The 24,660-nt window shown below is 46.1% G+C and overlaps 1 protein-coding gene across 1 annotated transcript in view; it reads right to left on the reverse strand.

The window, feature by feature from the left end:
• Positions 1-24,660, reverse strand: part of SLC14A2 (solute carrier family 14 (urea transporter), member 2) — a 78,683-nt gene that overhangs the window by 3,069 nt on the left and 50,954 nt on the right. Inside the window, exons 13-20 of the mRNA XM_011978092.1 lie at positions 14,452-14,574; positions 11,826-11,908; positions 10,940-11,099; positions 10,024-10,213; positions 9,571-9,699; positions 8,544-8,736; positions 5,011-5,158; positions 4,243-4,377 (exon numbers count right to left, since the gene is read on the reverse strand). Of these exons, the coding sequence (XP_011833482.1) occupies positions 4,243-4,377; positions 5,011-5,158; positions 8,544-8,736; positions 9,571-9,699; positions 10,024-10,213; positions 10,940-11,099; positions 11,826-11,908; positions 14,452-14,574 (1,161 nt within the window). The remainder of the gene's footprint in view (positions 1-4,242; positions 4,378-5,010; positions 5,159-8,543; positions 8,737-9,570; positions 9,700-10,023; positions 10,214-10,939; positions 11,100-11,825; positions 11,909-14,451; positions 14,575-24,660) is intronic.

The following is a 24,660-nucleotide window of genomic DNA, read 5'->3' on the forward strand; positions in this document are numbered from 1 at the left end:
CCCATGCCATCCTTTGTGTTTGCTGAATCCTCATCACTTAACTAGAGATAATAGAGCTTAGCGCTTACTGGATATTTCCTATGTGTCAGCATTATTCTCATCATGTTCACAAATGATCTAATTTGATCCTGACCACAGCTGTAGGAGTTGGGCACTGTGAGTATCAGGCATTGAGAGTTCAAGCAACTTGCCCAGGATTACATGGCTAACCAGTGGCACAGCCCCAGCCATCTGGCTCTGCGAGTGGGCTCTTAACCCGCCTCTCAGATCTGAGGTTGAAAAGACAGAGGCAAACCAAGCACCACCAAGGCCCCAGGATAAAGGGGAGCCAGATGGCCCGAGAGGGACTCTGGGCTTGGTCTGTGAAGAATGGAAGATTCCAACTCCATCCATCTTCCCTGGAATCCAGAGCCAAAGGATTCATTCTCTCTCCCTCTTCCCCCACTGATATTTGCTATTTTATCAAATTTGGTGGTGTTACTAGCAGGAAAATCCTCTGAAAACCCCGCGTGGACTCCTGTGTGGCTGTAGGGCTTGCAGAGTTGGGAGAGAGGAGGAAGGCTAGAAGAAGGAAGACGAAATGAGACATGCAGCCTGCCTGGGCTGGAGGGAGAACTGTCCGTCTCAGATGATGTGCAGAGCAGGCTGTGGTGGAAGGAACCTTTGTGACAGGATGCCTGGCCACCTGGCCTGTCTTATCCATCACTGACTGTGTGATGTTGGAAAAGGGCCTAACCGTTCTGGGCTTGAATTTTTTCACTGGTAGAGAAAGCACTGGCTTCAGGAAACAGTGTGGTGTCCTGAAAAGAGCACAGTCTTTTACAGTCAGGCAGACCTGACTTCAAGCAATGTATTTAGCTTCCCTTAGCCTCATTTCTCCATCTGTGAAATGGGGGTATTAATATCATCCACACACTTTACAGGGCTGGAGGGAAGATTAAATGAGATGGCCTGTGCCAAGGTTTCACAGCTCCAGCTCCGTGGACACCTTGGATGGGGCAATTCCTTATAGTAGTGCGCTGTCCTGTGTATTGTAGGGTGTTTAAGAGCATCTCTGGCTTTTACCCATTAGATGCCAGTAGCACTTCCCCCAGCCTCAGGTATGACACACAAAAATGTCATCAGACATTGCCAAATGTTCCTGGGGAAGGGGAAAATCACCCCTGGTTGAGAACCACCAGGGTAATATCTGACATAATTTGGGCATTTAAGATTTGTTTGTTGAACATGAATATTCCTTAGTGAATAAGCAGAACTTGGAGTTGGTATCCAGGGATATCCTGTAATGTCCTTTCCCAGCTGGTATCCTAGACATCCTTGTCCTCTGAGACTCTGGACAGAAGTTACAGCTCCAGGCTCCAGATGTAGCCACCTGCCCACCCCGCTATGCCCCCCACCGACTCCCCAACCGGGCCACCTGCTCTGATCTTACATGGAGTTCGTCGGCCACTAAGAGAGCCTAGAGTGGCACAGTCTTGACTCTGAATCTAAAAATTTCAGGACTCCTTGACTTTTCATTTCTAGCATTCAAACTTTTAACTTTTAATGGGATGAGGCCCAAACCAATTTAATAATATAAATGATGACTGATTTTAAAGATAGCTGAGCATTTAGAATTTTTGTCATTGGGACATTTTTATGGAAGGAAGGAACTTAGGCATAGGTCTAGTTTCAGATCATGTAAAAATGCCAGCCTATTAAGAAGTTAAAGTTAATTTAAATTAAAATATTAACAGTGACATTTATTTCCAGTGGGGCTGTTCTGCCTGTGAAGGAGCTATCATTCCCTCCTGCTCTCACTACCTCCTGGTTGCCTATCAATGGGCCCTACACACAAGTAAGCTTGACTACACGTTCCAGATTTTCTAGATGGCCTCAACTTCTTTTTTTCATTGAACCTATAAAAACATTTGTTTGTGAGGCTGAGTGGGCAGATCACTTGAGCCCAGGACCAGCCTGGGAAACAGTGCAGCCCTGTCTCTACAAAATATATATATAAAAATTAGCTGGGCATGGTGGTGCATGCCTATAGCCCCAGCTACTCAGGAGGCTGAGGTGGGAGGATCACTTGAGCCCGGGAGGTTGGGGCTGCAGTGAGCCGTAATCATGCCACTGCACTCCAGTCTGGGCAACAGAGTAAGACCCTGTCTCAAAACAGCACCAACAATGAAATGCCCCCCAAACTCTACTTGTATATGTTATAGACTGCTTTCCCATTTTTGGTCTATAAGTATATCACTGGATGCTTCCAGATCTTTCTTTAACTTGTAGAAGGAGGGTTGACTCTACCTCTGCCCACAGGCAAGTCCTTTTACCTCCCTTAGCCTCAGGCACCATGGCTACGAAATAGAGCTGGAGTTTTCAGCTTCTTAAAATGATATAATGAAGTAATATTTGGAAAAGTGCTTTGGTGAAAACCAATAAATGTCAGATATTATTACTGTGTAGTCTGTCTGAAAGTTCAAGGATCCACCTAAAAGGGCTTAAAATTCACTTTAGTGTATTTTCATGTTTCCTGAAGTCATCAGGCCTGTTGGCACTTTTGGAAGATGATGTGACTCAGTTTCATTGAAGCCAATGAGTGCGCCTTGGTTTATGAGAGGCTTCAGAGAGAGGTGCCATGCTGGAAAAGGGGGCGGGGAGTTTGAGTTTGGACTGAGGAAGACCTATCTTCATGTCTCAGCCTTGTCTTTTACTACGCAGTTGAGCCGCTTCACCTCTTTGACAAGGCTGGGACTTGGGGAGGTGAGTGAAGCACCTGGGGTGCAAAATTTCAGGTGGCCTTCACTCTCAGGGTCACGGGGATATGTCAGGGTCATCACTTGCTTGACCCTGAGAGTAAGCACCTCCTTAAATTTTGCATCCCAGCTGTCTCCCTTGTCTCACCTTAGTCTTGCTCTTTGACACAACTTTTCCTCGTTTGTAAAATACGAATAGTAATACCAACCTTGGAGAATTAGTGTTAAAGGTAGAGACACGAGGTATTTAAAATTCCTACTTCATAGTGGGTGTTAGGTGAATGGCTACCTTTTATTTGGGCAATATGACAGCTACTATTTTTTTTTTAAAGTAACTACAGTGTGCTGGCCTTAGGTTGGGGTAGCAAAACATAATTTTAAGAAGAGCAAATGAAAAAGACAGCAGCTTTACCCTTCGTATCTTGTTTAGAGTTTGTGGTGACTGTCATAAAATGCAAAAGAAAATATATATACAAATTATCTTAAGGAAACAAATATATGGCCATAGCTGATCCAGAATATCTTCCCTAGCAAGAATATTTGGAAAATTTTTATTATAAATGTATTTTTAAAAATAAGTTTATAGGCTGGGTGCAGTGGCTCACGCCTGTATTCCCAGCACTTTGGGAGGCCGAGGTGGGCGGATCATGAGGTCAGGAGATCGAGACCATCCTGGCTAACACAGCGAAACCCCGTCTCTACTAAAAATACAAAAACATTAGCCAGGCGTGGTGGCGGCGCCTGTAGTCCCAGCTTCTCAGGAGGCTGAGGCAGGAGAATGGTGTGAACCTGGGAGGCTGAGCTTGCAGTGAGCCGAGATCGCACCACTGTACTCCAGCCTGGGTGACAGAGCGAGACTCCATCTCAAAAAAATAAAATAAGTTTATATAGATAACGTTCACAGAGTCTACGGATGTACTGAAATAGAACTTCAGTTTTAAACGTTTTGCTTAAAAGGAGTTTTGTTTGGTTTCTGTTCATATAACATCAAGAAATAAAGGATGGTCAAGGATGAGGACATATAAATCTAACAACTTGTTAGAGTTGATCTAATTTCCTGGGACTCTGAACCAATACATAACAAACAGGGGTCATTTGAAGGGCCACAGCTAATGTTTGAATGCTTAAGGTGAAACGCTGTAGATGATGTAAATCACCCAATTCCATATGTAAGGAGTAACCTGCATAAGAGTTGCTCGGTCAGTTTGCTCCAACCCCCGCCAGGAGAGTAGCAATCATAGGAGACAGCCCAGGAACAACACCCAAACCTCCACCACTGTCTTCATGTGACTGAACATTGTGTATTCGGTGAAAATAGCGTTTAATCTATTAATTACTAAATAACCATGGAAGACAGTTTTATGTAAAAACCCTTTTATAAAGGAAACAAATCCTCCCATCCATATTTGGGGGAGTAGCAGAATTTTCTTAGGGTGGTTTTCTTTGCTGGGATAGAAAAAGGTCTCATCTGAGGTCATCAGGGAATTCTGTGGGCAGTACCTACCGCAGGCGATGGCGAGGAGGTGCGTCTGCCAGGTGATGACGTAGAACATGCCTCCTATCGCTATGCATGCAAGGGTGCTGTTGAAGCCACACAGGCCGAAGTAGATGGAGTCAAAGGGCGTCGCAATACTGAGCGCTGTGAGAGAAGGCAGGCATCAGGGTTGAGTCTAGGGTCTTATGGGGTCCATCTGCTGGCCCTGAAACCTACCACAGTCCTCAAAGCCCAGAGCCAGTTATCTTCTTAGGTAGTTATACAAAAAGGACTTATGGCTTTATTCTGTGAAAAAAACATCTAAAGGAAACAAATGGCCATAGAGTCCCATGAATACTAGCAGTTAAGCTGGCATGGGTTGAAGAGCTTCTTTGAGTAAGGACAGAAGTCTGATTTAAACAGCCCAGAGAATATCCTTCCCCTGCCAAGAAAGAGAACCTCTCCTTCATCGATACCTTAATTCTCTAATGGAGAACAAATCTTTCTTGTTGTCACTGGAGATGACTTAACATGTAAATATGCCTGGAAGAAACTTCTCCCAAACTTTAAATTTATACTAAGGTGTAAATGACTAACACCAAAGCCTTTCTTGAGGGCAGCTGTAGCTCAGAGGAGGATAAAGGGACTAGACCAAAAATAGAGTAACAGGGTACAACAGAAGGAGGGAAAGTTCACAGGAATCAGCAGGTGTAGTGTTGAAGATGAAAGTCACCATTTTATTTGGAGCCAGCCCCAGGCTCTAACCCCCTCACAGCCCAGGGAAGTGAGGACACAGACCTGCTAGCATCCCCACGGTGGATCCAATTGCTGCATGCAAGCAAATGAGAGGTGAGGATATGAACAGAGCTGTGAGAAAGATGCCTCCAGTCCAGGGGTTATCACAGCCATACACTTGGCCAATTCCAACGGGGATGGCTCTCAAAAGCTGTAGGCACAACAGGATTACGTGCTTATTATGGAGGCAAAAGAGACAACTTGACCTTGGCTGCAAGAGACTTGGCACCGAACCCACCCCGCTAACATTTTGCAACAGAGGTCCAAGATTTTTATTTCTATTCAAATAGGTTAACCTTTAACAGGAACAAAAGCTTTATTATCTTAATATTGAGTTCTTAGAACACTGATGGATTAGGATGTTGAGTTTCCTTTATTTAGAAATATGAGTGTAAGACGTTTATTCCCCAGGGAAGAGAACTTGAAAACCTTTCAAAGTAGGGTACTATTCTTTAGAAAAGTAATATATGTCTGATCAAAGTTGGGGTTTAAAAACCCTTTGCGATTTTTTTTTTTTTTTGAGATGGAGTTTCACTCTTGTTGCCCAGGCTGGAGTGCAATGGCACAATCTTGGCTCACCGCAACCTCCACCTCCCAGGTTCAAGAGATTCTCTTGCTTCAGCCTCCCGAGTAGCTGGGATTACAGGCATGTGCCACCATGCCCAGCTAATGTTGTATTTTTAGTAGAGATGAGGTTTTTTCCATGTTGATCAGGCTGGTCTTGAACTCCTGACCTCAGGTGATTCGCCCGCCTCAGCCTCCCAAAGTGCTGGGATTACAGGCGTGAGCCACCACGCCTGGCTGTGATTTTTTAAAAAAAGCTAAAAAGATGATGAGAAGGCGAAATATTAGACAAAAAAATCACCCTGTGTGTTTTCAAGAACAACATGTTTGGGGTGTGATTGTGTTAGTAAGGTCTGGAGGAGGAATTGGACTAGTATCTATAGGAGGGGCCAGGAGAAGGTAGTATCGCCCAGCATCTGCTATTTTGATTAGTAAACCCCCGGGACACCCTGGTTGATTCCATCCTCCACCTATCTCCAGGGCTGGTGGGACCTGTCTGAATGGAAAAGCACTTGAAAAAGTCTGGTGCCATGTGGGCACCTGCACAAGGGTCCTAGAGTTCCTGGAAATGCCAGCTTCCCCAGCCACAGGGACTGTCTTTTGGAGGGTCTGGCCAAGGCCCTTGGGCAGGAAGCTGAGGAGAGGCAGTGTCCTGGGGCGAGTCTGTGTATAGGTTATGGCAAGGATGATCTTCTCTAGAGAGCTCTTCCCACTGGGCATGGCGGGGGAGGGAGATCCTGCCGCTCGGGGGCCCTCACACCACAGTGAGTGTGTGTACAGGAGACCAGCTGAGTGAGTTAGGCTTTGGGCTCAGTCTCCTGTTACCCAGGGCAGAGAACAGAATGAGGGCTCTGGCCTCACTATGCAGGGTAAAGGGGACAGGCGAGAGAGAGTTGTATATACAGAGGCAGCAGCATGGGCAGTTTTGTTCCCAGCCAGTTGCACCCTTCAGGGGGCTCTCAGTGGTCACAGGAGCAGAGGAACCTGTGGGGACTCAACATTACTGGGAAGTTTAGATTCTCCCTCTGAAATTCACCGCTTATTTATCAGAAACTCAAGGCTCTAATTTGTCAAAAAGACAAAACATATGAATCATTGTTATAATCTATTCAATTGGCCAGAAAGTTACTTCTTAAAGAACAATGCCACAAAATTGAATTTTTCTTTCCTGGAACGCTGGTGGAGTGGTGATGGTGGTGGGGGTTCTCAAGTGTTGGTACAGGATTATTCATTGTTTTTCCATTTCTGTAAAATTTCAAAATATCTTCTCAACCGAAACTGTGACATAGAGAATGCAATATCTAAAATCTGCATTTTCTAACATCATTTCCCCATAGCATACCACTTAGAGCAAGTTTGTCTCCAGAAGATATTAATTGGGTAGACTAAGAATGGGCAGCTTAAGAAGCTGAACTGCCAGCACAGCACCTTTTCTTGTTTCTGGTCCAAGAAGGTCCTCTCACACCCAAAATGATCAACAAGGATGCAACTAACACAAATAGTTCTCAGCCAGGTGCAATGGTTCACACCTGTAATACCAGCACTTTGGGAGGCTGAGGTGGCATGATCGCTTGAGGCCAGAGGTTTGAGACCAGCTTGGGCAACATGACAAGAGCCGATCTCTACAAAAAAATAAAAAGAATTAGCTGGGTCTGGTGGCACATGCCTGTAGTCCCAGCTACTCAGAAGGCTGAGGCGAGAGGATCGCTTGAGCCCAGGAGTTTGAGGCTGTAGTGAGCTGTGATTGTGTCGCTACACTCCAGCCAGGGTGACAGAATGAGACTATCTCCGAAACAAAAAAGAAAAAAACCCAAATCGAATAGTTTTCTTGCTAAATACTGGTGCTTCTCAGTGTAAATTCAGGGCTCTTTCTACTACACCACACTGTTGCTTACTGTGGAAGGCTAAGAGAAATGAGGCATCATTATTTCAGAGAAAGTTCCTTCAACAAGCCCAAGTGACTTTGTGGTCAGATGATGAGTTGCCAATAACGAAGTCTCAGAGTGAGCGCCAGACTGTGGGGCCGTTTCGTGTAACAGAAAGTAGGAGGGCCTCGGAGAAAACATGCCTAGTTAGATAAGGCGGCTGGCTAATGGGCACATTTCTCCAGGCTGACTTAATGCTGTGAGTGCAGCTTCTTCTTAATCACCTTGGCTGACTTCCAGAGGTCAGGATTATATACAGAATACTTACTACAAAAAACTTTAAAAGCTCTGTTATATGTTTCTTAATGAAAGAACACCTGTGCTTTAAAACCAACAGCGTGGTGTAGTAGAAAGGGCCCTGAGTTTACACTGAGAAGCACCAGTATTTAGCAAGCAAACTATTTGATTCTGGGGTTTTTGTTTGTGTTTTGGAGATAGAGTCTCATGGAGTGCAGTGACACAATCACAGCTCACTGCAGCCTCAAACTCCTGGGCTCAAGAGATCCTCCCACCTCAGCCTTCTGAGTAGCTGGGACTACAGGCATGTGCCACCAGGCCCAGCTTTGGCGAGTGAAGGGAATAAACTCTGGAGGTTGGAACAATGACTTCTTAAGCTAATAGATGGTAGCATGATGTGTACGACTTGAGTGATTCCGTGTGCTTGAATGAAAGAAAATGCACAATGTAAGCTGTAAGCCTCAAAAAGACTTTTTAAACATCCACAAAGAGCCCAGGCCTAGAAGTCAGGAGGCTGAAGTTCTAGTCTTGACTTTGCTCCTCCCTAATTGGTTGTAAGACCTAAGGCAGGTCTCTTAACTCAGCCTCAGTTTCCTTCTCTGTGCTATCATAAGGTGGGACCAAAACTAGCCCTTTTTGCTCTCAGAAGTAGAAAAGGGTGGCAGCTCATGAGATATGTATGTAGCATGCCTGGTACCATGTAATTGTTAAGAATTATTACTTGTGGATGTTTCTGATGTGCAAAATATGCAAATGCCACTAATATCCAGTGTGGATAGACACTGCCCTTCCTCCTTCCGTGATACATACCAAGGGCACTTGGACCTCTGACCAGGTGATGTTGGGTGTGGCGGATGCAGGCTGCAGCAGCGTCGTGGGGAAGAAAAGGTTGTAGTGACCCGTGGCTGCCAGGTACAAAGTCACAGTGATATTGAAGGGCAGTGTGAAGACTGGGAGGTCCCACTTGCTGAAGATGGTACCCAGGGCGCTGGAGAGGATGGGGCTGACGGCAGAAGAGATGCTGGTCAGGAAACCACCTGGTCATAACACTAGACTACTGCAGTGGGGGCTCCCTGTGCCTTCCTAGAGAAGAGCAGCCTGCTGGGTATTCTCTGGAGCCTGACTGGCTCTGAGCAGGTCTTTCCCCGGGCCTCTTCCTCCCTGCACAGTGACAGGGTGGGGCATCCAGACTCAACTTCAGAAGGAGATACAAGGCAGGCGGTCTTAGAACTTCCTTCAGGAGTCCTACAGCTCCATCTCCAGGCATCAGGAGAGAGGGCAGGTTGGGGAGGCAGAGGAGAGGGAATCACATTCATTCAACAGATGCTTTTTGAGTGGCCGTGTGCATTGGCTTTGTGGCCAGGGTGCCCTGTGTTTTCTCAACATGGGGTAGAGCAGGCACTGAGGGCTTACCTGTGGCTGGGCCTTCAGCCTACCCTGGGAGGTGGTTTTGGTCTGCACAGGAGTGCCAAGGATTTAGAAAAGCCGGGGTGGGGGAGGGTTGAAAAGATTTCGAGAAACTGACAGGACCCTATAGTGCAGCTCTTAACCAATGTGGGCCTCGGTTTCTTTCTTTGTGCTCTCGCAGGGTGAGACCAAAAACCCTTTAGATTAAAAAAAAAAATACTAAAGAGTGGTCACTAATGGGATACTGTGTATAGACCTAGCATGGGGCTGCCATGGTATAAACTTAGTCATTATTTTCAGTGGGCATTTCTGATGTGCAAGCTAAATACATCCCACTTTAGCGTCACGTTTAGACAGACGGTCATGGGGTTGGGATGAAAAGGTTGGTGGCCTTTGATATGAACCCACAACCCCTCAAAAGCAAACTTACCAAGACATGGACATGATGATGACGGGGAGCAACAGCCACCAGTAGTAGTCACCTTTGTCTGAGAACACGGCCATCAGCAGCCCCACCAGCACCCCATTGTAGCCGTGAAGTCCTGCCGCGATGGCCGACCTGGCAGGAGAGGGAGGGGCAGGTGGAGCAGGGGCTTCCCCAGGGCCTTTTACATTTTCCTATTGAGGCAGATTCTTTTTACCTGGGACCTGACTACATACACCTTCAAACAGACCACTCTTCTGGGAGTGGGGAGGGAAGACAACCCTATGAATCTTTCATCTTTCTCTAGACCATGTGTTGCTATGACAAAACCAGGGAACAGTCATTTTTAGTTATCAGTGTCCTTATTTTGAGGGTTTCTGAGCTGGGAAGAGGGAGAATGGTCCCCATGGGGAGTGACTTCTTGGCCGCATGCTTGGACCCTGAGCCTCTGGGACTTACTTGTCTTGATTCAGGATGAGGGCTGTCAAGGTGGACATGATGGTACCCAGGCAGCCTGAGATGGCCCACCAGGGGTTCTGGATGAAGAGGCCGAGGATGATGAGGATGCCGCTGAGGGGGTTGTTCACAAACATCACTTGAGATGTGCCTCGGAGGACCCAGTCAACGAACTGGAACACTGGGGACTTGTCTGAAATGGAAGCAGGGCAGGAAGTAGGCGAGTGCTCTGTGTGAGCGGCCGTAGGTGGGCAGGCAGAGGGTGCGAGGGCATCTGGATGTCCGAAGTAGGTTTGCAGAGAGCCCGCCACCTGCTGTCACCTGCCACCAAAGATGGTAAATAAAGAACCCAAGAGAGCATCTGACTGCCAAGGAAACTCTCAAGGCCCGTCTCAGCTGGATGTGACCTTCAGGCTGGTTTTCTGGCAGGGGGGATTAGGTGCCCTGAGCTGTCTCTGTCCCCTATGGTGGTACTATGAATTTTCAAGAAAATGTTCTTGCTGCATAGAGGGCATTAAACCCATGGGCTGAGCTCTGGAAGGAGTGCTAAAGAGAACCTATTGGCATGGTAGACACAGTTCTCCCACGAGCCATCCAGATGGTGTTTTTCTAGAATGCTGGCTCTAGAATCCCAATGCGAAAAACACCCATCTGCAATATTTAGATGGGATATTTGAGATACCAGAAGTGTTATGTTCAGAAATGAGAGCTCATGAGCTCACACTCTTACATGTATTGCTATTTATATTCCAAGAGGCTGTATGTCTGTTATAACAGCAGAACTCCCAGCTTTCAGGAAAGACCACAGTAACCGAGCGCAGTCTAGTCTATAGGGAACCCCCATGGCAATAGGTTTCCTGGCGATGGGTGGAGGTGACTTTTTAGGGTCAGGGTCCGTGTTGCTCTCATAAAATTTTACCTTTGAGTCCCTCTCCACACTCCTTCATCTCTCCTGTGATGTAGCTGAGGGCTTTGCTAACCCTTTTCCCACCAGCAACCATAGAACTCCGAATCCAGGATGTCTCGGAAATGTTTGTTTCCACTTTTATCTCAGCGCTCTCCTCCATGGTGTCCAGATCCTGTCCAGGACAGAGATAGGCAAGAGTCTCCCACATTTGGTGGTTCTTACACGAGAATTCATGCTCGTGGTCAGTCAGGGACCAAATAAGATTGTCATTTGGTATTTCATTAAATTACAATTTAACATTCTCCCTGTTTCTGTAGATTAGACTGTCTTTTGTTTGACACGTTACCTCATCTAATAGGTTAACTACTGTGAGGCACAATAAGATAACATCTTGACTCTCATTCTGTAGATGAGGACTCTGGCATGTGCAGGTTCTCATTTTTGAAGGTCAAGGTCAAACAGCAGAACTGAGTTAACCACATATTTTTAGTCTTTTTTTTTTTTTTTTTAAATAAAACATTAATAGTCTTTCCAGAAGAAATGCCTTTCTCCCTGGCATGTCCAGTCTTTAAGATATAACTGTTCATAAACATAAGGGTATGAAATTGAACATGGGAAGATTCTGTTTTTGAAAACAGGCACCAGCTTATTTCCTAAATGCTTGAATACTGGGTTTAAAGGAAGCCTGATAATAATTCAAATAAAAGGAATATGAAAAGTCACAAAGTAAACTGTGAAAGAGACATTTTTGTCCCAGGTAATTACATTTCAGAAAATATGAAGGCAAGAAAAGTTTGCCTAAATCGGAGAACCTTGTTCACAGCTCTCATCTCCTTCATCTGCTGTGGGCTCTGTGACTGCAGGGTGCTGCCCCTGATCCAGGACACTCAGTACTCACAGGCAGCTCCACTGTGGGCTTCTGGTGTTGATAGGGAAATGGGTCTTTGGTTTGTCTCTCCTGGTGTTCGCCTTTTCCAAACACTGGAGTTAGAAGGAAAGAGGACCATCAATTAGGACACCTCTACTCTGGCACCTCAGAAGCTAATGTCCTGCAGGGCTCAGGTGTTAGACTAAGCAGTATTTCCTGTTTCTCCTGAGGAAGCACAGCATCATGGAGCCTTGCAGCAGCTTGAAGCCTCTTTTGTTCTTTTACTGGTCATGGATCCATCTGGGCCCTCGCTTTGGGGAGAAAAGTATACATCTTCATATAAACAGGGCATGTTACAAGGAATTTAGGGAGCTCAGAGATTCCACTATTAATTAAGAAGCCCTCATTTAGCTCAACCTTGATATTTTTTCAGATGAGAAAACAGCAGCCTGGAGAGACAGTGACTTGTGCTTGATCCCGGAATCCAGGGTTCTTTCTCCTGTTCCACATGGGGAACTTGCAGGTGAACAAACAAAACAAAACAAACAAACAAAAACTTGGATGTTGTTGAAGCCCTTCACTTCCTGTTCATAAAGCATTAAGCTGCCTGAGCCATAAGCCATGAGCCATGCATGATCTGTGTTTGAATTTGCCCATGATTCTCCTCACCTGGATGACCTCAGGCTGTTCTGTTTTTTTTTTGTTGTTGTTGTTGTTGTTTGTTTTGTTTTTTAAGGTATTGTAGTAGCAATGGCTAGTGGGATTAGGACAAGAGATATCCATGTAATCTCTTGAAGCAGATTTTGGCAAGCCTTTGTAATTCTAGAAAACTCTTGTAATGTGGATCTAAACATTTTTTATTATTACAGGTTATTTACTTTTAGAGACGACCAATTTCAGTAGAGTATTGTGCATCATGAAAGATGTTCAGGCCTTTGGAAGTTTCCGTCTTGATGCTTTGGTTCCCTCCTGTGGTCAAGTGTGAGAATAGCAGGCTGGGCTCTGACCCTGTGTTTTCAGTCTGAATTGCCTGTTGCCCCCTTCTGCACTCATGAGTCATCAGGGTGTCACTAGAAGGGATATATCAAAAGCACTGTGTTCCCACTTCTGAAGGGGCAGGGACTGCAGATACCAGTATGGTTAGGAGGTGACCCTATTCAGGAGAAACAAATTCACTTTGAAAGCTTTGAAAGGAAGAGTAGGAAGCAGAGAGGATCACTTGAACTTGGAGGCCTGTGTGTGTGATATCCCCACTGACCCGCTGCTTCTGTCTGAAGCTCCTCTCTGGCTGCCAGTGCTGCGAGGCTCTCTACTATGCTCTCCCCAATCCCAGCCCCTGTCCTAAGACGATGTTAGGAGGAAGTTATGAAGCCTTTGAGGCAAACCATGGTCTCTTCCACACTCTGCTGGGGAACCCTTGTCAAAGACAAACTCCTGAGCTACAGGGGCCCTTGAGATATGCAATGTCCTTGGCCATCCCCACTCCACCTCATGTATTTTCCCATAGTCATTCCAGGTCCAGTTCTCTGGTCTGGCTGACTTGTGGTATGAAATGATGAGACTTGGAGGAACTGGAGAAAGAAGGTCACTCAGGCATCTTCTGGGGAGCATGAGATGTTGCACTAATTCGGGAGTCACTTTTATTCCAACAGTGGGCTTAGTCTGCTGTGTGACTCTGGGCAATGCTGCCCCCGTATCTGGAGATTGGGGGTAGGATTAGCTTGTCCCTGTGTCCTGGATCTTCACGAGGCTGCTCCAACCTTGCAGCTGGTTGAGGAAATCTCCCCAGACTCCTCCCTGTTTGCTGCCACATGTTCTCAGCTTCCAAGTCCAAGTTTCTGGCCTCCACTTATTCAGCTTTAGCGGCCCTTGGATACCCTCTTCCTGGCCTTTGGCAGCCCTTTCCCCACCATGGGTCTCTACCTGTGCCCTTGGCCTCCCCACCATTGCCATAGGTGAGAACTTTTCATCTATAGCCTCCTAGACCAGTGGTTTTGGATTTGCTGGCAAATTGGAATCTCCTGGAGAGCTTTAAAAGCTCCTGATGCCCACCCAGGCTGCTCCCCAGATGAATTAAATGGAGGACATGCAGGTGGTTCCAATGTGCAGCAGAGTTGAGACCCCAGAAGCTAACTGCCTGTCCCAGCTTCAACCTTTCGGAGACCCAGCGGGCATCCAGACACATCCGGGGAACTGTGGCCTTGGTCAGAGGTCAGGTATGAGAGGTCAAGTCTGACTCCAGCCGGTCTCCCCACCACCCTGTGAAGTAGGTATTGCCATTGTCCCTGTTTTTTTTTTTTTTTTTTTTTTTGAGGCGGAGTCTCACTCTGTGGCCCAGGCTGGAGTGCAGTGGCCTGATCTCAGCTCACTGCAAGCTCCGCCTCCCGGGTTCAAGCCATTCTCCTGCCTCAGCCTCCGGAGTAGGTGGGACTACAGGCGCCCGCCACCTCGCCCGGCTAGTTTTTTGTATTTCTTAGTAGAGACGGGGTTTCACAGTGTTAGCCAGGATGGTCTCGATCTCGTGACCTCGTGATCCGCCCGTCTCGGCCTCCCAAAGTGCTGGGATTACAGGCTTGAGCCACCGCGCCCGGCCGTCCCTGTTTTATTAGAGACTAGGAAGGCAGGGATCCAAGCGCGAGGGGGAGGAAATGCACACCTTTGCTCCTCCTCCGAATGGATGACCGCTCGATGTGAAATACACTCCTGTGCTCCGACAGCACAGCCTCCGAGGCCTCCTGCACCTTTGGGCCCGCTGTGCGTGGCTGCTCCCCGCTGCCGCCTAGCCAGGAGCAAAATAAGACAGGTCAGTGTCCCACCTGGTCCACACCTGAGAGCGCCAAGCAGAGAGCCAGGAAAAATCACACAGATGCTGGAAAGGAGAGAGCGCTGAAGTCTGAAGCTGGAGTAGTAATTGTATCAGTCTCCGCATAAAACACTTAGCTCTCTATTTCTCCCATTGAAACTTCTGCTTCCTCTCCCCACGGTAACCCAAGTTATAGCCCATCAAGAGATGGATGAGCAGCTTGCCTTATTTCTCCAGCAAGGAAGCACTCTAAGACCCACTTAACTGCAACTTGCACTGGCACGAGCAGGTGGTAGCCAGTATCTTGGACTTCATCTGTGGCAGGGAGTCCCAAAGCTGCCTGCATGTTAGAATCACCCAGGTGCTTTAAAAAAATGCCTGAAGTCCACCCCAGACCAGTTTTTCAAAATTAACGTTTTGAATGCCCATGGTATTTAAAAGATGGTTCCAATATGCAGCTTGGGCTGAGAACTGACATCGGTTCTTGCTACTCAAAGTGTGGTCCCTGGACCAGCAGCATTAGCATCATCTGCCTGGGAGCTTGCTAGAAGTGCCGAATCTGAGGCTTTAACCAAGACTGATGGAATCAGGATCTGTATTTTAACAAGATCCACCGGGAGAATTCTGTGCTTATTAAAGTTTTACCAATACCAATTTATAGGGAGCTAGGAGTCCTGAGTCTGTGATCACCTACAAGGAGCTCTCTGCTGTACCTTGTTATCTTCAATTTTCACACTATCAGGAGAGCAGAACACTCTTACCACTTGGGCTAGGGTTTCTCAGCGTGTGGATCAAGAACTGACAGCATTGAATTACCTTGGTGTCTTGTTAAAGTGCATGCTCCTAGCCCTACTGCCTCACCCCCAGGTCTCGTAATTGGAGAATCTGGTGATCCCGGGGAGTATGCAGTTTTAACTTGCTCTGCTTCGGGCTCCAGTACACACTAGAGTTAGATGGTCCAGCAACTGCTTGGAACAGTAGAAAACATTCACACTGTTACATCTGTACACTTTCTGGGTTGACTCACTTGGCCCTTTCAGTAGTGCCTTGAACAGAATGGGCACTATACATTATCACTAAAAGGAGGAAAATGGAGGCTCAGAGTGATTTCTTTAGCATCCTATAAATGGCGAGTCACGTGACTCAGCTCCTAATCCTTTTCTCTGCATTTTTGCTACTCAGAGTCTGGTTTGTGGACCAGGGAGCTTGCTTGGAATTCAGAGTCTCAGGCCCCCACCCCAGAACTACTCAATTTGAATTGGCTTTTAACAAGATCCCCAGCTGATTCATGGGCATACGAAAGCTGGAAAGCACTGGGGTAGTTCCCACTGCTTATGTAGAAACAACTTTGGCAAAGCTCAGAACAGAGCAGGGCCAACAACTAGAGAGTCTGTGGTGCATGCCTGATTAAGGAAAGCAGGTCTTGTCTACACTTTTTTTTTTTTTTTTTTCCTAAGACAGAGTCTTGTCACCTAGGCTGGAGTGCAGTGGCACAATGTCAGCTCACTGCAACCTCTGCCTGCCAGGTTCAGGCAATTCCCTGCCTCAGCCTTCCAAGTAGCTGGGATTACAGGTGCCCGCCACCACGCCTGGCTAATTTTTGTATTTTTAGTAGAGACAGGGTTTCACCATCTTGGCCAGGCTGGTCTTGAACTCCTGACCTCGTGATCTACCTGTCTGGGGTTCCCAAAGTGCTGGGAGTACAGGCGTGAGCTACAGCGCCCGGCCTTGTTTATATTTTCATGCTGAAAGTTAACACACCTGATCATGTCCCTTCCCTCTGGCTCAGGATAGAGAAGCAGCTACTGTTTCAGCATCCTGTCCAGGGGTCAGTGTTGAGCTATAACTCCCGAGGCTGAGAAGTGCCCCTCTACTCTGCACTTCAGAGACACCTGGAGTGTCAACTTGTCCTGGGATGCCTGTGCAGGCAGGGTTCATGTAGGATGAGAACTGAGGGGTATCATTGCATCACCTGACCAAGCAGGGCATTCTCCCATAGTGCCATTCCCCAGAGCACATCTGCCAGACTGGGAAGGCACCTCTGCCTGTCCACTGCTTCTTGTTCCTCATATGCCAAGTGTCTACTACCCCAGTCATCCCCTTGGTAATCCTAGTTTGACCTTAGAATCATAAACTCAGAACTGAATGGGAGTTTCAAGATCGCAGTTCACCTTCCTCGTTCAGAGAAATTAACTCACCCAAATCATACAGTTCATAATCATGGCAAAGCTAGGAATTGCACTTGGGTCTCTCAGTTCCTAATTCACTGCTCTTTCCACCCTGAGGCTGCATTATATTGAATGGCACAGACCTGTTTGGTGCAAGAAAGGAGTTTTCCTTTTAGTCTAGGGCCTGAACCTGGATATCGGAGGGCATGACAGACATCATTTACTAACCAGTGTTACTCTTCATATATCCAAAGAGGATTTAACGAAAATAAGGCAACATCTACCTGGAAAGTTGTTGGTTGTTAAGATACTCCAGATTTGTCCACTGAGGAGTCAGCCATAGTAACACAGGTGGAGAGTGCTGAGCTTGCTAGTGGAAGATCTTTGGGTGGGTGGGTGGGTGGGTGGGTAGGTGATTGCCCTGGCAGAGCTGACAGATGGCTACAGAAGGCCAGTGGCTCAGCCTCCACTCCCTAATTCTTCACAGTTAGCAGCCCAGATTCTGCGCTATGTGTTCCCAGAGTTGATGGCCCAGCTGCAAAAATCAAAAACAAAAAGTACCTTTCTCACGTGGCCAAGACTGGAGTGCTGGGCTATAGACCAGCTAGGGAGGGCAGCAGCTCCTCACGATGTGGCAGCCAAGAGTTGAGAATGGGAGAGGGGAACAGATGCCACAAAGAAGATTAGAGATAAAATAGCAAACTTCTCAAGGCTGTGCAAACACTTACAGTGAAGGTGACAGCAATTTACCACTGGCCTCTGGGACAAATTCTTAGGACTTTCATCATGGATAAAGACACTTTCAAGAATATTATGAACATGTCTATCACATGTTTAGAAATGAGATGTGCCATTGGTGAGGTGGGGAGAAAAAACAATAACGCTGGCTGGGAACCAAAGTCACTAATGTCTGCATGGTGTTTTGCAAGTCACATAATCTCATTCACAGTTTCCTCAATGGCAGGCATGAAATTCTCCCAGAAAGAAATATACAGACCCTGTAGGGCTGACCTTGCAAACCCAAACTGTAAATGATGACAGATATCTCAGGGGTACCTACCATTTCTTTCTCATATTGTTATGGAGATGAGATAATGCTTACAAAATGCTCTGGAAAATAACTTTGCAGTGTTCACACATTAGGCATCTCCTGAGGGAGGACACATTCCTCTGATGGAACTAGGCCCCTCTGCTCCAGGCAAGATAGTTCCTTATCCTTAGGTCACACCTGGCATTTTACACCTACCTGCACTGCCTCTTACCTTGCTAAGAGTTAATTACGTGTTCTTGACTATCACCTTTATATTATGGTGAGATCTTTGACAGCCAGGATTATGCCATTTTACCTTGGTCCCCCACTAACTATCATGAATCTGGTATACTGTTGGTACTCAGAAGTGTTTGTTGAACACATTAGCGAGCGATAATTATCCTATGACATTTTAATATTTTTTTGAGACAGGGTCTTGCTTTGTTGTCCAGGCTGGAGTGCAATGGTCCAATCATAACTCACTGCAGCCTAAAACTCCTGAACTTGAGTGATCCTCCCACCTTAGCCTCCTGAATAGTTGGGACTACAAGCATGCCTCACCATGCATAGCCAATTATTATTATTATTATTGTTGTTGTTAGTTTTTGGTAGAGCCAGGGTCTCATCATGTTGACCAGTCTGGTCTCAAACTCCTGGGTTCAAGTGATCCTCCTGCCTCGGCCTCCCAAAGTGCCAGGATTACAGGCATGAGCCACAACATCCAGCCTGCATTTTAATTTCTGAATAGCATAATGGACAAAGTCATTAGATATTTCAGGGTATAAACAAATTAAAAAAAATGTATCTTAGGGTAAATGTTAAATGTTTGATAGACGTTGAAATACAGATGAGAGGCCTTCATAGCCTGAAAAAAGTTATAGCAGAATTGTGTACGATTTTGGAAATTGCAGGGCAAGGACTGATTATTTCTAGTGTTATTTGGATAAAAGAGTAGAAGTTTATAGATGGTGATATAATGGTTGGTCATTTATGATCAACTAACCAGAAACCTAGGAGCTCTGAAAGAGTCGCTAGAAGAACTCAATTAATGAAAGACAAGAAAATAGGCTATTGAAGATGGGCATCTGGCTCCCTGTGATTTATTTTGGTTGCTAAGATATTACATAGGTCCATTCCATCTGGCTGTGAAACCCTAAGCTCTTTGAGGTGGGACTGGGCATTCTATAGCTCAAGAGTAAATTTTGTTTACAGTAAGCACTCAATAATTGCCTTAATCACTTTTTTCACTCCCCTCCCCACCTCCAATACCATGGCGCACATAGAAAATAGTATTTGTACAGCATGGTGCAGTAAATGGATGATGTTTATGGCCAGAGGGCCTGGGCCCAGGAACTCTGCCACAGTACCTGGCTGCTTGGAGGTCAGGGGTAGCTCTCTTGGGCAGTTACACGCATGTCCTAGAAAAGCTGTGGGTGAGCCTCGGAAGCTGAGTTAACTCCTCGGCATGCCTGCCTGGTGTAGGGGCTGCTGCTCTCCTCTCCTCTAACTAGCCTTATTAAGTGTCCAGGTGCATGTAGCTTCACCCTGGGGGCCATTCAGGACCATTCCAGGGGCACGGTCCCTGCCCTCGAGGATTGCCATCATCCTGTGTTTTAACAGGCAGGAGGCCAATTGTACTTTCTTCTCATTGACTCAGGGAAGGAAAGAACAGTTATGAGCCATGATGGTTTGCTCAGGAACACTTTCCTTGGGAGAAGTGATCCTGAAGTACTCGTGCCTCTGACTCATGCCAACTGTTCAAATATCAGTGGTTAAAAAAAAAAAAAAAAGATTTCATAGAAGCGCCCACTGGTGAAATAAAGTTATAACACTTATTACAATTTCTTTGAGAGGAACAAAATAAACCTAAATCATATGTGACTTCTTTCAGAGGGGAAATAATAATCTACCCTTTTTCTGAAAAATCGACCTTTACCCAAACAGGTCCATGCGTCTACACTTTCTGTGAGTTGCCTTTCTCAGGGTTTTTTTTTTTTTTTTTTTTTTTTTGAGTTGGAGTTTTTTTTTTTTTTTTTTTTTTGAGTTGGAGTTTCACTGTGTCACCCAGGCTGGAGTGCAGTGGCACGATCTCGGCTCACTGCAACTTCCACCTTCCGGGTTCAAGCAATTCTCCTGTCTCAGCCTCCCAAGTAGCTGGGACTACAGCTGTGTGCCACCACACCGGCTAATTTTTACATTTTTAGTAGAGACAGGGTTTCACCATATTGGTTAGGCTGGTCTCGAACTCCTGACCTCAGGTGATCTGCCCACCTCTGCCTCCCAAAGTGCTAGGATTACAGGTGTGAGCCACTGCACCCAGCCCTTTCTCAGGTTTTGAACAGGATTTACTCTCTCCCGGGGGCGAATCGATGTTGTCTATTTTTCAGTAGCAATGTCCAACATAAGGAGCATAAGAAGCTACCATCAAGACCTACTTGCCTTCCCTCCCCAGCTTCCTGGGCCTTGCAGCTTCCTGATCTGTTGTTTGTGGACAAACCCACACATCGCAAGGCAATTTCCTGGCTGCAATACCAGAACCACTTTCTTTGAAGTGACATATCATATATAATTTGATCTTTTTTTTTCCTCTACAACCAGTTCTATGCTTTGACTGACTGTGCTTTGGCCACAGTTTGGATAAATGTTTCCCCACATGGAAGTTGAGCTTTGCACTAAGACTTGTAATTTCTCTGGCTATTCTCTGTGTGTGTGATATGGATACTTGTGGGTGGTAAGTGGGGTGGTACCTTTTTCTGTGAAGTTGTATTTAGTAGAAATTTTCAAAGATCATTCTCTAAACTCTCTAAGGCATTGGATGTTAGAATTGGAAAAGGCTTTGAGATGATCTTGTCCAGCTCTCCCATTTTACAGATTTGGAAACTGAGGCCACAAGAAATGGAATGACTTCCCCTAGGCCACACAGCTATTGGCAGAGCTGAGTATAGATAAGACATAGGTCTCTCTTCTCTCATATCTTATAGTCTAAGATTTATTTCTGTAAACCTTACTCTCCATTAGGGGTTTAGTTTGAATTTCTTTCTTTCTTTTGTTTTTTTGAGACAGAGTCTCACTCTGTCACCCAGGCTGGAGTGCAGTGGCATGTTCTCGGCTCACTGTAACCTCTGCCTCCTGGGTTCAAGCAATTCTGCTGTCTCACCCTCCTGAGTAGCTGGGACTACAGGTGCATGCCACCACTCCCGGCTTTTTTTTTTTTTTTTTTTTTTTTTTTTTTTTGTATTTTTAGTAGAGACGGGGTTTCACGGTGTTAGCTAGGATGGTCTTGATCTCCTGACCTCAGGTGGTCCACCCGCCTCTGCCTCACAGGTGTGAGCCGTCATGCCCAGCCTAGTTAAAATCTTTCAATTCAACTCTGCTTTGGAATGTAATGGCCAAAGTAGGTATTCTAGAATCAATTTCTCTTTAAACCGTGGCTCCCTTTCCTCAAGAAAAACCCGAGTCTTCCTGAGACTTCCTATCTGGACCGGGAGGTGGGATGAGAGATGCATGTAAGGAAGAGGAAGACCAGGTCCATGGGAACACTTGGAAATAAATTACTTGGAAGCCTCAACTTCTTACTCCATTAGCCAATTTTTTATTTTTAAGAAGGTGGGGGTATAAGTCACTGTTACCTTGAAAGAAGTGAGACTCATCCTTATAGCAAATGCTTTAAACTTTCTCTTCTCCTTCCCACGCAGCTCACTTGTTGGCCAACGGACTAGCCTAAATTTCGTTTCTTTCAGTGTCTTTGGCTCATTCCGTGGGGAAGATGTTAATTAGCATAAATGAGTTGATGCCTTATTGAACCTCGTGATACCTGATGATAAAGCCTCATAAATGAAGTTAAAGAGAGTACAAAGGTCAGAGCACCCCATCTCTAACTGCGGGACACCTGACTGATTTTTCTCCAGAATGTCTTTGCACTCTTCTCACTGTTCCTACCCTGGCCCACACCCTCAGAATGGCACGTCTATATCATCAGTTTCCCTAATCTTCCCTCTTTCAATCCATTCTAAACTTCAGCAGTTGACCATATTATTATGTCACTCTCTTACTCAGTAACCTACATGGCTCCCTATTGCCAAGAGTATTATGCTCAAATTCCTCTGCCTGGCTTTCCTGATGTTCTTACAACAACTTCATCCTCAAGCCTCACCCGTTTCTTTCCCAATGCACACCGTGCCAAGGTGTTCTGGCCTTATCACTGGCCCTCTGTGCTCCCTCCATGCCTCTTCTTGCCTAAGTTCTATCCATCTTTCAAGGTCTGCTTTGTGTTCTACTTCCTCCATGAAGCCATCCTTGGCTTATTTGGTCATATGGGTGATTCCAGCCCTTGAATTCCCATTGTACTTGCAGAGGGTACTCTACGCTACATCTTTTGAAGTTGGGGCTGCAGTGGAGTTTCCTATTGATAGTTACAATGCACATAACCAGTATTCAATACATACATTCCAATCTAATGAAACTATTTGGAATTAGCAATTCCGTGTAACCAAGTGTCCTTTGAGTTTGAGCACTGGCAGAAGGAAACTGAGGCCCAGAGATAAGTAGCATACCTGAGGCCACACCTGGTCAGTTAGGAAGCAAGGTTTCGACCTCCTGGTTTTGGATTCTTTACTCCTGCAATGTAGGTGTTTTACAGACAGTTGGAGCCTTCTCAAATGATATCAATGGATTTTCAACTTTTTAAATTAAAAAAGTTAAGAATTATTTTGTATCTCAAAAGTAGTTACAAAAATTACCAAAAATAATGAACACTGGTGTGTCATCACAATCGCAATGCCCCCTGAAAGGCCATAGAAAGTTCAAAGTTCTTCTCTTTCATACTCCCTTTCTCCACATGCTCTTCTATGCCTTCTTCTTCACCACCTATGGCAGACATAGCTATGCAGAAGGTATGGCAACCTATGGCAGACATAGCTAACTGACCCCAGCACTCTTTCCCTATAAGTCTAAATACAGCCTCAGAATCCTTCTCAACACAATGATCTTGAAAGCCAGTACCAATCAGGCACTTTAGAGTAAATGTATTTTTCCCTCTAGCCACACAGAAAGGTGTGGACATTGCATACATTTCAGAGAAGGGGTCCAACGAGGCCAGGGTGGTGATAGTAGGTAGAGGCCTGGCACGACCTACCACATCTGGGCACATCCACACCTCACAGGATTGCTTTCCCTCACCAAGTTCACCAAGGCTTATATTCTTTGGTGCTGGTTTTGGAGGATATCACATACTTTACAAGGCTGTCCATTCTCTGATAAGAGAACTTCAATATCCTGGAATGTTGTTCCTTATGGCATGGCTATTTGTCTTCCAGACACATCCGCTGTCAGTGGTTGCACAGAATAGGTCTACAGTAATCTGAGTGTGTAGAAGAGGGACAGGAGACAGGTTGTTAGGAGCTGGGATGTTAAGATGTTTGTGGACACTGGAGAACCTAGTTCTTCTATTGGTGTTTCTGAGGAAGGGGTACAGGACCTGAGGAGAGAGGCCAAGGAACCTGGAGCAGAAGCATCTTCCCTGGAAGCTGCAGGTAATGAATCGTGGGCAGAAGGTATTCACTTCTATCTCATTAGCCAGAGGTGATATCCCAGAGGCCCAACTTGGCACAGTGCTGCCCTGGAAATCAAACTGATGTCACAGCCATGGGTCATAGAGTCATGGAAAGGATGACAAATAATGAGATGGCTCATCCAGTGGGCGTGTGTGGTGGTGAGGGGTTTGAGGGCTGATGGATGAGCCTGGTTTCAGCAGCAGGTGAGCAGATGAGCAGGTGAGCAGGAAGTACTCAGGGTTATGAGTTAGGACACTTGGACTTTTGTCCAGCCTCATTTACCACCTGGACAAGTGTCTGGACAAGCCATGGTTTCCTCATCTATAAAATAAGAGGTTTGAACTATAAATATTTAAAGGCCTATCCAGCTTCAAGCCTCCAAAATATACATTGTCTCTGGCATTCTTAGTAAGGTTCCCACCCCAGGACTGTCTTCCCCAGATGCAGTTCAACAGAAGGAAGAAACAGAACAAGACCAGCCTTTCTTTCTTCTTTTCCTTTGAAGAGTTAAGTGGTCTTGTTGGCTAGGACGAGTGCCTGGTTCAGCTCTCCCTCCCAGGACCTCTTACCTGGGCTCCTTTTGATTTCCTGCATGCAGTGGGAAGAATCTAGACCACTGGGACTAGAAAGCAGCAGCTTCCTTCTGATTGGGCGGCGTCTCTGGTCCTCAAGTCCAGGTGCTGTGACTTCTTCTAAACACCAACCTCTTCACCTCCCTGAGCCCTCCAGCTCATCCTCTGGCTGACTTGCTATAAATTCACTAGCTTGCATTCCTTGAACCTGTGCCTGGCGCACGTCTGCCAGTTGAGGAAGGGTACCATGGAGGACCGGGGAGAAGACAGACAAATGCCCCTTCTCAAAAATGCTCACCCATGTCCCCCCAGCCTTCTTGCCAAAAGACTATTTCCTAAACTCCCTGGGGAGGACTAGCTTCAGCTACCATAGTTCCCCCAACCTGGTTGGATCAGGTAGGTTCTCTTTAAAGAGACAGAGCTGGGGACTGTCTGGTAGCTTCTCTCTTGTCCCATAGGTTACCTCCCAGTTGCACCTCTCATTAGAATTCTCGCTCCAGCATTTGCCTTTAAAGCAATTATTTAAGTGTTATCTCCTCAGGGGGCCAATTTGCCTTCCCACCTCAATAAACTCCCTTAATTCCCCATAGGGGCAGGGCACAGGGGAACAGTATTGCCATCAGCATCTGAATGGAAATTTCTGCACAGCCCGATTCTAGATGCTGCCTTTCTAGTTCTATGGAAATTTTCAGACCTTTCTTCCTTCTGATTCCTGCTGACTGGGGTCCTGGGGACCTGGA

The sequence above is a fragment of the Mandrillus leucophaeus genome, unplaced genomic scaffold (assembly GCF_000951045.1).
Source record: "Mandrillus leucophaeus isolate KB7577 unplaced genomic scaffold, Mleu.le_1.0 Scaffold189, whole genome shotgun sequence".
NCBI classification, from domain to species: Eukaryota; Metazoa; Chordata; class Mammalia; order Primates; family Cercopithecidae; genus Mandrillus; species Mandrillus leucophaeus.